At 37.7% G+C, this 12,870-nt stretch overlaps 1 protein-coding gene across 1 annotated transcript; it reads right to left on the bottom strand.

Annotated features, from left to right (window-relative positions):
• Positions 1 to 6,040: 6,040 nt before the first annotated feature.
• On the bottom strand, positions 6,041 to 7,617 carry nupr1b (nuclear protein 1b). Its single transcript, XM_058377146.1, has 3 exons — positions 7,402 to 7,617; positions 6,478 to 6,613; positions 6,041 to 6,352 (listed from the first exon to the last, which is right to left on the bottom strand). The coding sequence occupies exons 1-2, from the start codon at positions 7,496 to 7,498 to the stop codon at positions 6,486 to 6,488; spliced, it is 225 nt and encodes a 74-aa protein (XP_058233129.1). The 5' UTR covers positions 7,499 to 7,617; the 3' UTR covers positions 6,041 to 6,352; positions 6,478 to 6,485.
• Between the last annotated feature and the right edge of the window lie 5,253 nt (positions 7,618 to 12,870).

Genomic DNA, 12,870 nt, shown 5'->3' with positions numbered 1-12,870 from the left:
TTGCTTTGTTTACTTATTACTATGCTTTGTCTCTGGCAGATGTTTCCACAAAATGAAATGATAGACATTTTCTTTTCACATGAAGATAATGTCTTTTGCTTTCTTTCACATAGACACCTGCTCACCTGCACAACCTGGTCAGAGGAAGGAGGCTTGTGGATTTTTAGACTCACCTTGGCCACATGCATGCCACAAAGAATGGTCTGTGCTCTCCATGGGCTCTTTTGGAATTTCCAAAGGCCAGTTGCTAGGCAACAGGCGGTGTTTCTCCAACCACCAGTGGAGAGAAGAGGAAAAAGAGAGATGGGCAAAAGGGGGAGGGGGCAAGAACATGGGGAACCAAACCGTACCGGGGTGCACATGTGTTCAGACTTGCTTTTGGTTTCTTCCTCTCTTTTCTCTCTGTTTAGCTATCTGGGGTCTAAACTCAAGCTCATGTAGTTATCCATTCAGACAGTGCATTAACTTTAATCCTGAATTTAAAATATAAAAGCCCTTCATACTGGCAGGTTCACATACTGTGACCTATTGTGAAATTGGAACTGGGGCACTTTGGATAGTTCAGTAATAATGCAATGCAATGGAATGCAGTGAAATACCAGAGCTGTTCATTATTCCTCAAAATGGAATATGAATGGAATTAGGTTTCGAGTGGATCACAGACATTATCTGAAGCGTATAGTCATGCTTCCATCAGCAGACAAGAAAGCATCCGTAATTTTATTTTTTTTTGCGTCCTACATGCACTTATGCTTAAATGTCTATGTTTTTGGAGTGGCATTTGACCAGAGTAAAATAACACTGAAACATGACCTTTTTTTGTTATGAATACAGAGGTTTTACAGAATAAAGCATGAATAACGTATTGAAGTAATGTATGAAATACAGTGGTAAATATTATTTTGATATATATTATTAATATCAGCACATCATCATGTGAGTGTAGAAAATGTTTCACATTTTTACTGGATCTTATATCAGGCTAAAAATGTCTGATTTATTGATTAATTTCACTTGTTGGTTAATTCAACCATTCATTTGTTACTTTCAGGAAATGAAATGAAATTTGCTCGCTTTAACACATTTTTTCCTGTCATGATTGTTTTCAGTGAAACCCTTGCTGTGAACATGACATTGTCTTCACATTTTGCAAATTATGAAGCGTAAAACCTTACTACATGCTAATAAGTTGCTGATTGAATGCTTGCACATGCTAATGAAATGCTGCTAGTTATTTTCACAGTTTTCCTTTCACTGATCAGTGGTTTATAATCAAACAAAACCATCAGTGCTTGTCGGAATTTATGTGCTTCTGTACTCTATGGAATTCTTTTTCTCTGGCACTTTATGTAAGAGATAGCAGCAACATTCACAGCATGTGTTTAAAGAGAAACTAAGGTCAGATCGAAAGATGGAGATGGATGGGGTTCAAACTCTCACATTTTCAGTTTATACTCAAAAGCCCTAGGCTGTTAAAAGAAGTCAGATGTTTAAACATTTATTTCACTGTTTTAAAGATACTCCATCTGTTGTTAAGCCACTGAGGCTGTTTCTCAACACTAATAATGTGAAGAACGTTCTCGCTAACCTACCTTTTCAGAATGAGGTTGCGAAGTCAGACGTTGGTCTTCTGATCAGAAGCTTGTGAGTTCAGATCCCAGCATGGCCAGTCTACCTCTGCACTAGATCTTTAACCCTCCTCTGTTCAGATGTATATGCAAATGAAATAAATGCAAGTTGCTTTGAAAAAGCCTAGTATCTGATAAATGCCATAAATGTAAATGCTAGCTCGCTTGTTAACTAAACCCTCCTCCTGTTAATAGTCTATAATTCAGTAGTTGTTCCATATACCACCTTTTTCAGGGGTTGGGCCCTTAGTTCCAGTGAAAGGAACTCTTAATGCTTCATCATACCAAGACATTTTGGACAATTTCATGCTCCCAACTTTGTGGGAACAGTTTGGGGATGACCCCTTCCTGTTCCAACATGACTGTACACCAGTGCACAAAGCAAGGTCCATAAAGACATGGATGAGTGAGTTTGGTGTGGAGGAACTTGACTGGCCTGCACAGAGAGATTTAACCCAATAGAACACCTTTGGGATGAATTAGAGAGGAGACTGCGAGCCAGGCCTTCTTATCCAATATCAGTGCCTGACCTCACAAATGTGTTTCTAGAGGAATGGTCAAAAATTCCCATAAACATACTCTTAAACCTTGTGGAAAGCCTTTCCAGAAGAATTGAAGCTGTTATTGCTGCAAAGGGCGGGCCAGCTCCATATTACATTCATGTACATGTAAAGGCAGACATCACAGTTTTGACCTGGCTGAAGCATTACGAGTTCCTTTCTCTTGAACTAAGGGGCCGAGCCCAACCCCTGAAAAACAACACCTGAATTCAATGATTTGGATGGGTGTCCCAAAACTTTTGGCAATATAGTGTATCATTTGGCTAGTACCTTCATTCTTTAGTACTGGAATCAGTGGCAGATCCAGAATATGTTGGGAGTACAAGTTAGGAAAGAGTGCTAGTGTGGAATCTCAATGTGGGTCTCAATGCTAGATAATATAAAGGTGAAAATGCTATAGTCTCACCTATACATGTTCCCGCCTCAGCTCATTACAATGTTTCAGTTATAATGAACTAATATTTTGAAGTATCGACTTTTCTATTTCTGTATGAATGAGTAGAGCTCTAGCTACACTAATTCCTAATGCTGGAGGAAAAACTTAAGCAATTTACATTTTAGATGCTGGTACAATATGAAATACGTTTTGAACCTACAGCGGAAAAATCATCACTGTATAATAAAAGAAAATCCTGCGTATGTATCAATCACTAGAAGTGTACATACACTATAAATTGGCTTTTATAACATTCATAATGTTACCACTTTCTCAGGAAAGTACTGAAGATATTATAGCTGATCAATTAAGACTATTAAAGCACAATGTAAAGAAAAATACACATACACTGAATTTTGTATTATAATGTGTTTTTGTGTTATTTTTGGACTGCATTATTAAGTAACAGAGCATTTTTCTGGAAAAAAAAAAAGATAATAATAAAAGACATCATTGAGGCTGTTTGGGATTTTACTTTTGCAGGCTGAAAAGAACTGTAGCAAGTTCTCCATGAAGCCTTGAACAAGATAGAAGCCAATTTCCTTAGAACACTGCACACTGGTGTACCTCAAGGAATACATGCACACAGAGGTTACATGTGCATGCAAACATGTGCTTTAAAGTACAAAGGCAAATTGTGATATTTTATAAGTTTTATAAGTTGTGTTTCTGCTCAATATAATAAATATTTGAAAACTTATAAAGGATTACCTTCAAAACATTTGAAGCCATCTTCATTTTGCAGTATTTGTCTTATAATAAGAGAAATAATGCGACTACAGCAGATTCTCAGACTTCCCAGTGGCTTATAGCTGAGAACGCTGCCACTTTTATATGTTTCAGTAATCTAATTTGTTAAAACGAAAAAGTCTATAATACAAACCCTTGGGGGACAGTGTAGCTGACACCCATATAAACTGAGTTAAAGAATGCAATAGTGAAACAACACTAATAATAATTTTAATGACTCCCAAAACCTTTCACTGGTTATAATAAACAGATCAAATTTGAAACCCTTAGAGGGTTCCCAAGACCAGTGGCTGGATGCCAAAGCTGTAAAACCTGGCATGCTGTCAGTGTGGGAGGGATGCTATACCCTTGACACAAGATAATCACAGGCATCTGCAAGCTCATGTATGTGAAAGAAGGCATATAGAGCTTTCCTATGATGCAGCATGAACAGCAGTTTGAAGAAAAAGATGAATGGTTGTGTGTATCAGCGGAGAAGAACAACCTCATGAGTGGTGGCTGTTTAATGATAGGAAAGAGCTGGCTGGTGAGTAGGAATTGACTAAATTGGGGAGAAAATTGTGAAAAGAAAAATCTTGCATGATTGCCTGTCTGGGGGAATCCTGATTCCATTCTTTGGTTCTGTGTAGAAGCAAAGACAACAAGCTACAAAATGCTTCATACCAGAAGCTTTTAGGGACCTTGACTAAACTGAAGAACTGAAGGGACATCTTACACAAAACTTCTTCATGATTTCTTTACCGTTCTTGAAACTGTGCTGCACTGTTACACATGCCTAATGAAAAGTGCACATTTCTTCCAGGGTTGGTAGGGGGGAATCTTTTCTTTTAATTAGGCTAGACTTGAGACTTCAGATGGTTTGGCCAAGTTTTAACGCACCATTGAACAATCAAGCAGCTCTGCATTCGACATGTCCATAACAGCCCAGCAATGTGGTGTGTTACTCTCAAATACTCTCACTGAATTACTATAGATTTAGTCAACCAGGAGGATGCTATCGATTTCTATTCCGTCTCAACTTGGGCCATGTTCAGAAATAATGTTAAGCACATGTTTCTCAAAAACATTCAAACCTATCTATCCTGGTGTGGTGATGGTTGATGGTTGATGACTGTAGCTTAGGCAGGGTAAGATGACAGTGAGAGAATGGACTAGAATATAAACATATCGTATCAGGAAAGACTTTGGCTGATGGTTCATATGTTACAGACATGATGCTTTACTCTGGTAATGATTGTATGAGTTCTCGTTTTTTTCCATGTCAGGACATAAACACAAAGTCTGGCACTCTTAACGATCTCAGTCTTATTGAAGTTGACTTTGCCAGCTATGAAAGTGAATGCCGTTATTCTCTTTCTGTATTCGTTGTATATTTATCTTTTAGTGCTGGAATACAATTCCTGGTTAATGTTTTTTTTTTTTTTTACCCAAGCTACACTGTTCATTTTATATGCTTCATCCATATGAATCACTTTTGTATTGCTTTGGAGAAAAAACTATGGGACCCCATTTGGTATTAAGCTGCCAAGTACTTTTCCCCCCAAATACTCCAAATGAAATGCAGAAGCACTTTAGATAATCCTCTGAGACGCTCATTTCCATATTGCGGCTTAATGCCTGGACATGTTTGTCCTACTTCACTCAAATTAGCCTACTGCCACCTATTGGTCACTGGCATCTGGAGAATATAGACTACAAGTGTGAGGACCTTTTAAAAGAAGCACACAGCAGTTTTATTGAGGAATTTTAAAGGTGTTTTGACACTTGGTTCATTTCAGTGCTCCAAAGGGTCACTCAGATCGATGATTCACGATGCATGTGTGAGCACAACAAATGAACTCACACCCCCTAAAGTGACCCACATGTGAATTGTACTCGCACCACACTGAGAGTAGGTTTGTTTGTGATTCATTTTGTGGTCCACTTGATTTGTGCACTGTGAAAACAAAGTGGTCTCAGTCTGCCTCATATTGCTTTATAGACAAAGAACTTGAGAGTTGCGGTACATACATAGCTCCAGTTTTCTATCACTTCATGACTTTCGGTGGGGGGCATGTAGTCACACTGTAAGGTCAACAGTGTTAGATGGCAACATGACAGATAGGCTAATAGAGGCAATGTAGCACTAGCAGTTATTCCATAGAGCTTAAGCTGTAAGGCAGCAGTAATAATAGTATTGTGTGTATAGTTACTGTATAATACTATATGTATGGAGATGTGTAATATAGGTAGTGTGTGCATGTATTTTGTCTACGCTAACCACTCACATCAGCCCTTACTGCATAAAGCATGAGTGTATTTTGATGACTCAGCATTAAAAGAGCTTTTTCTGTTTAAAGACAAATCTCTTTAGCCTGCTTTGGTTTTCATCAATATTATAGCATCATGTAGGCATCCAATTTCAGTGACACTATTTAATGTTACACATATATTTGTTAAACTATTGTAAAAGAGTTGTGGTGTGAGCAACCGGTGGTCTGAGATCTCGTCAATGCAAAACATTGCAAAACAATGCAAAAAAAAAAAAAGATCTAAAAAGTGCATCAAGTCTGTAAAATAAAAAAATGCCTGAAAGATCTTTCTGTCTAAACCCATGTTAAGAAAAACAGCACAAACAAAAAAAGCATCTTTGTGAACATTTGATGAAATTGAAGACAGAAACGGTGTAATGTGAAAACATTTCTTTATTTCTCATCAACTTTAGTAATATAAAAAAACCGTTTGTTCAAAAACACCAAGACAAAAAGCACCATTGACCATCAAGCACGCGCTGGTCGATGCAATCTGCGTCCACCTGCTCAGGTGTGCGGCGCACGCGCACGTCCATATCCCGAACAATACCAAACCGGCCACCGAGGGTCGTTTCAGAACAGCCACCCTTCACTAGAACCGGAGGGCACTTCTATCATCTTCTGCCTTTCGAAATCCGACGCCAAGGCGCCAAAGGTCGGTTTCCAGGTCAAGCCGTCCGAACAAATCTGAAAGCAGAGGAGAAACTGTTCATAAGTGTTTTTTAAATACTAAAGCACACATCCATGCGGCACGCGCGCTGCTTAGTTACCAAATAAATGGTCAATTAACTGATAGGGGTTTGTTAATTTACCTGTTGCTTCACTCTTTGGCCTTTTTCTCGGCGTTCTGAAGCTTCTCGACGATTTTGCGCTCGTGGCCGGCGGGGTTGTGGCGGTTGGTGTTGCTGCTGGCCTCCTTCTTCGTCCTGCCTTTGCGGCTCGTGCACTCTAGCGGTCACAAAGAACAGCGCGTGCACATTAGACCAAGAGCAATCCTGCCACAGTTAAAGCTACATCCTAAACACAATCAACTATACTAAAAACAGGGGTTTTTTTTTAAGTATAGTCCGTTATTTATAAACCACATTTGCGTAGAGTATATTTCTGGCATAACATTAAATACGGAAAGCGTGCGATTTTTTATTACGTGGCGTTACTCGAAGGCACATTTCAAAACGCCCAGATTTATGCTACCTTCACGTGCTACTTGGATTGTTTTTGTTTTTCAATTGTAGTTAGGAAGCGTTACGTGTTTACGTGCACGGTTACATTTAGCCAGTTAAATTTACTTTATTCCGGTATATTTTAGAAGCACTTTAAAAAAAAAAAAAGGTGTTAGCTAGTTTAATATGTACTTAAATTAATGTTAGACCAGTAACTATAAAGTTATAACAGCAAAGTGCCGCGATTAAACAGTAAAGGCTATTTAACTTGCGATCATAATGATTTCCGAGCTTTACTTGTAATTACGACTTGAAGAGATGCTTCCAGAGTTGTTTAAGTATTATTCGCGGAGCTCCTATTCACTGTCATTCCCACAGCTCCTGAACGCTGCAATTTGGGTTTCTCTTTAATGTTTCTCTACTAATCTAGACACGAGTGTGTGTTTACATGAGAGAAGTGTAAGTCCAAGGAGAAAGTCGGAGAAACAACATCAACCTGGAATACAAATGATGATAATAATAATAAAAAAGTTTTTTTGTAAAAGTTTGTTCAAGTCTTGTTTAATAACTTACCCGTGTATCTGTCTGTCAGATTGTAATAATCATATTCGTCGTAGTAGCGATCCTCAAAGGTGGTGGGCTTCAGGTTCTTAACGTCGACGTGACTCATTTTGCTGAGCTAGACTTAGAAGATACCTTAGAAAAAGGAAAAATGTTACCCAAGGAAAAAGTTGAAGATCGGCAGGGATGTGTCTCTTCAGGCTCCACGCTGTGCTGTTTATGTAGGGCTTTGGATCCCAGGCTTTATATAAGAAGACGCGGCTCCTCCTCTGCTCCTGGAGTCTCAAAGTTGCATCAGGTCGGAGTTAATGTTTCATTAAAGAGCCCTTCCCCACATTCAGAAAGATACCATTATCAGATGACCTTGTTCGTTTTATTTTTTATTTTTTTTAATGGACTTTATAGTGACTTTATGAATAACATTTTAGTTACAGATCATTTAACTTCAAAAGTGTAAGAAAGGTATGAATAAGACGTTTCTGTTCCACTCAGGGATATAGAGGGTGTTTCTGTTCCCTTTTTTATTTTATTTATTTTTTTATTCTGCTTTGAGCGATTCCTCCTCAGTCCCACATTCATGGTTTTTAATGTTTGTCTCTCTTGACCACACCTGTGTGTGTTCAGCCATTTCCCACATGATCTTTCTATTGACACTGTTTTGTTTTGTTTTACCCAGCTTACCCAGTATATTCATTCTAAAGATCAATTCAAAACATATTTTTTTTATGGTTTTATGAAGTCTCAAGTTGCACATGTCCGGTCTACAACACGTCATAAAGTTCTTGTTGTGTGTGTATTCTCCCACAACACTAGATACAAAGTTTCATTATCCATGTAATAATAATTGCAGTGGTAAAGACACGCTTCAGCACCAGACTGGAGAGTGGCCCAGTATAACAGTATAAGATAACTGTACACTTCCAAAGTCCAGATTATATTCGGGTGTTGGGTGATTGTAGTGGAATAAGTGCTTTAAAGCGGTGAGTGTGGACAGAATTACAGCAATTAATGCTAAGAATGAAAAGTGATATTGAGTTATACACTGACAAGCCATAACATTATGATCACCTGCCTAATATTGTGTTGGTTCCCCTTTTCTTGTACTGTGTATTCTGACATCTTTCTATCAGAACCAGCTTTAACTTCTTCAGAAATTTGAGCAACAGTGGATCAGACCACACGGGCCAGCCTTCGCTCCCCACGTGCATCAATGAGCTTTGGCCGCCCATGACCCTGTCACCGGGTCACCACTGTTCCTTCCTTGGACCACTTTTGATAGATACTGACCACTGCAGACTGGGAACACCCCACAAGAGCTGCAGTTTTGGAGATGCTCTGATCCAGTGGTCTAGTCATCACAATTTGGCCCTTGTCAATCTCGCTCAAATCCTTATGCTTGTCCATTTTTCCTGCTTCTAACAGATCAACTTTGAGGACAAAATGTTCACTTGCTGCCTAATATATCCCACCCACTAACAGGTGCCATGATGAGGAGGGTGTTATTCACTTCACCTCTCACTGGTCATATTGTTATGCCTGATCCGAGTATATACAATATATATGTACAGTATATACAATTGGAAAGTATTTACAGTGTACACAGTATAAATAATAAGTATATATTATAATTATTTTTTTTATAATGTTATAGGATAGTATCATGTACTCAATATGCATATATTCAATATTATATGTGACAGGGTTGAAGTGTGACGGTGTCAATAGCATTACCAGGGTGTGACAGTTGCAAAAATAATGCAACAAGCTATTGTTCAAGTCAGATTAAAATTACATTTGTAAAATTATTTATAATAGTTCACCTTTTCAGCAAGATTTGTAACTGTGGTCCCTTTCAGCTGGTGCACAGGTGGAGTGGAACTGATTAAATGTGCACAGCAGCATGCAGAGAGAGTGTGTGTGTGTTTTCTTTGGGTTCTTTGATTTCCTGCCACCTCCTAAAAGCATTGCAGTATAGGTGATTTACCCCATAGATGTGAAAGAGTGTGTGAATGATTGTGTGCCTGGTACACTGGGGTCTCACCTGGGGTATGTTCCTGCCTCAAGCCCAGTGTGTGTTCCTGAGATTGGCTTTAGATCCATGAGGACCAGGAGAAAATGTTTACTAAATATGAATGAATAGTTTCCCCTCCAGCATCACTGCAAATCATTTCAAAGCTATTTGAACTTAGTGCCTCGTTTGATTGTAGTTTCTTCCTGTTTTATAGCTTCAGAAATGAGACTCATGTTGAACCAAAACCTGGGAAAGTAAAAATGAGGCTTAAAACCGCAGATACACAGCTAAGATTTCAGATCTGTTTACTGAACACAGCAGTAAATCATCTTTTCTCTTTAGATATATTCTATACCAAGGTCCAAGGATGTGTATTTAGTCTACGACTGTCTCGCTGCCTTCTACAAGACATAATTTTATATAACACCACATGACAGTGTCCTCATTGCACCTGCACTTTGCTTAATAATCTCACGTAAAGGTTTACAGTGTTCTCAAACTCTCTAACAGTGTTTGTCTTATGGCATTTCCTGGTAAGCGTGGTCTCTTCCAGGATAATAACACCTGAAACCACAGGACACAACTGAAGGGTCACTGAATGGTTTGAAGAGGACCAAAACTTGTAAATTAAGGCCAGCAGTCAACTCACTTAAATGTCTATGGAGGATTTTTTAGACAGAATTCTCCTTAAAACATCTTTTAGAATAATGGAATGTTCATTACAACGGTAGAGCTGAGAAACTTGATCTGATGGAATATATGTTGGCCATATATTGTTTTTTTCATCATCAGTCAGTATAAGCATGTTAAAAACTGACCAAAAATTAAATTGTGGTACCAGATTTTATACCTTTTCTTTACATATAATTGTCAGGGTTTTTTTGTTTTAGTATACATAACTGAATAAAACATGTTCTACTTTCCTGCGGTAACCTTGAACAAAAAAAAAAACACTATGTTTTCAAAGTTATCTCTACAGCACCGCGAGTCACTCTGCCCTACATCCAGTCCTGTGTGTTTACACGGCGCGCGTGCAGAGCATGGAAAACGTGACACATTTATATTACACATGCTTTCTGTGGTGTTTCAAAAGGCTTTCTGATTCACATTCAGTGAGTGTTCAACTGCACTGTTTTTTTTTGTTGTTTTCTATTTTTAGAGGAATGATGTGTCTTCCTGTAAATGCCCTGTGTTTTTGGTGTGACCACAGTGATGTTGAGAAATACCAAGTGAGTGAGTTTTAGTGCTGAAGTCTGGAATATTCCACAGCCCAAGCTGCACCATGTGTTTATGAGTACAGTCACAGAGTGAGTACACAGCAGACACTCCTCTGCATATTTCTGCTTCATGTCCTAAGCACAGCTCAACGTCAGAAGGACAAACTGTACAACTCCTCCTGCTGCATGCCTGCCTCGGGCTGTCCGGCTCTCATGCACACCACCACTTAGTGCTGACTCTTATACTTTTTTTTATCACATTATTTCTGTTTGCTGTTATTTCTAGATGTTCTGAAAAACATCTGGGCATGATCTTCTAGGTACAATTAAACCCAGTCCTCTGTAAAAACACCATATCATCGTGTCAATTCTTTTTGCGTTTCCTTTCTCTGACTTATTATTCTCAGCGCTTGTATTTTCTCTTTGTTTTCCTTTTGGTTTTCACATGATCAGGTTCCTGGCTGTAAGTCTAACTGATATCATGTGAGAGTGAAGGACTTGGTACAGTAAATATTTGCATTATTAGCTCAGCTAAGCAGTCCTCAGCTAGCAGCTTGTGCTCTAAAAACATCCCTGTCTCACTCTTTCTGAGTAAGTATGAGGTCAGAAACACCCTGTTTTGATTCAAGCCAGTTTAAAATTAACATTGCATTATCATGCCATCATACTTTGGACTCTCACGATGACCTATTTATTCTTGTTGATTAGATATCTATATCTCTATTGGCTTCTGGGAGTTCGGTGCTTTTTCTTCCTTATATTCAATGCTTCAATTCAGTTCAATTTTATTTGTATAGTGATTTTAACAATGAACATTGTCTTAAAGCAGCTTCACAGAACATAAGAAACAAAAACATAGTGCAAAAAGAGCTAGATAGACAAAATCATCCATAGTCAAATGTTTAAGTTCTTCAATCTGTTGCTACTTTAATGGTTGGAGTTGTTTGCATCTACATTCATAAGCAAACAGGAGATTATGTGTAAAATGAATATTAAGAATTTAGATTGAGCCTAATATAGATAGAGGCATATTAAACAATAAAACTGTCCAAGATCAAGAGATGTTCTGCATAATGCGGAGCATGTTAGAATCAGTCTCCGCCTTAATATGACTCCAGGTCTGTTGACCTTAGGTACCCTCAATTGACTTCCTCTAACAGAAAGTTAAATAGAGAAACGTAGTAATGCAGTTAAATGATCTGAGACACCTCAGAAAGTAAAGATCACTTTGATCCTTGACTTGTACAGTAGATCATGGTTCTGATAAACAAATCCTTTATAAGTTTTTGAAATGAGAAAGGCGATTACAATGATGATGAGGAGGAAGAGGATAAGAGATGGATGGAGAGGATGAAGCATAATGTGAATATATATTTATAGCTTTAATATTCAGTTCATTTGCCCTAAAATGAAAAAAAAAATTCTTTAATTGAATTGTTTAATATAGGAAACTGCATTTTATTTTTATGAAACCAATTTGAATTGATTACAAATGGTACATATTATGTATTGTTGTTTGAGTCAAATTTCTTAAAACAAGTCACATTTTTCATTTCTTCCTGTACTTTCTTAAGCTATTCCGGGGATCATTACATACATTACTTGCTCACTAAATAAATTAAACAAATTTGGACCATTATCACTAGAATTAGGGGACAATATAGCATCTGTAAATGTTTATGGACCGGTTTCGTACCTGTCTGTTGCTACAATGTCAGGAAAAATAGTATTAAACTGAACCATTGTTGCATAGGGGTGGTACCCACCTGGGTGCTTTTGTACCTTGAATATACAAGTTTCAGACAGAAATGTGGATATCCTGTATCTATAAATGTAAATATATTTGAAATATCATAATAATTACTTTTTAGAGTAAAGCATATAAGTTTATACTCTATGCAACACTAAGTAAAAGATACCTAAAAAGGTATAAATTGGTGTGAGATTAACACCCCAGAGACACGGGAAAATACAAGAAAATCTTATAATGAAAACTCACTATTTTACTTAATGGAGGAGGGTTTTCAATTGGTATGTTATAGATCTGTTTAAAAATACTATCAATTAATCATGATCTTTTAATGAAGGCGAATTTATAGATATTTTCTATTACTTTTTGGATCATTACAACGATCAAGTGTGTTATATAAATCAGTGTAATGGTGTAAGATCGCATAGTTAGGGGAATAGTTAATAGTAATACCTAACAATGTCCTCGTGTGTATTTTAATTGTGCCTTGTGGGACGCGTTTT

This window comes from Hemibagrus wyckioides, linkage group LG02 (assembly GCF_019097595.1).
Source record: "Hemibagrus wyckioides isolate EC202008001 linkage group LG02, SWU_Hwy_1.0, whole genome shotgun sequence".
Classification (NCBI taxonomy): Eukaryota; Metazoa; Chordata; class Actinopteri; order Siluriformes; family Bagridae; genus Hemibagrus; species Hemibagrus wyckioides.
The sequence above is the reverse complement of the archived record's forward strand: the minus strand, read 5'-3'. Positions and strand labels throughout refer to the sequence as shown.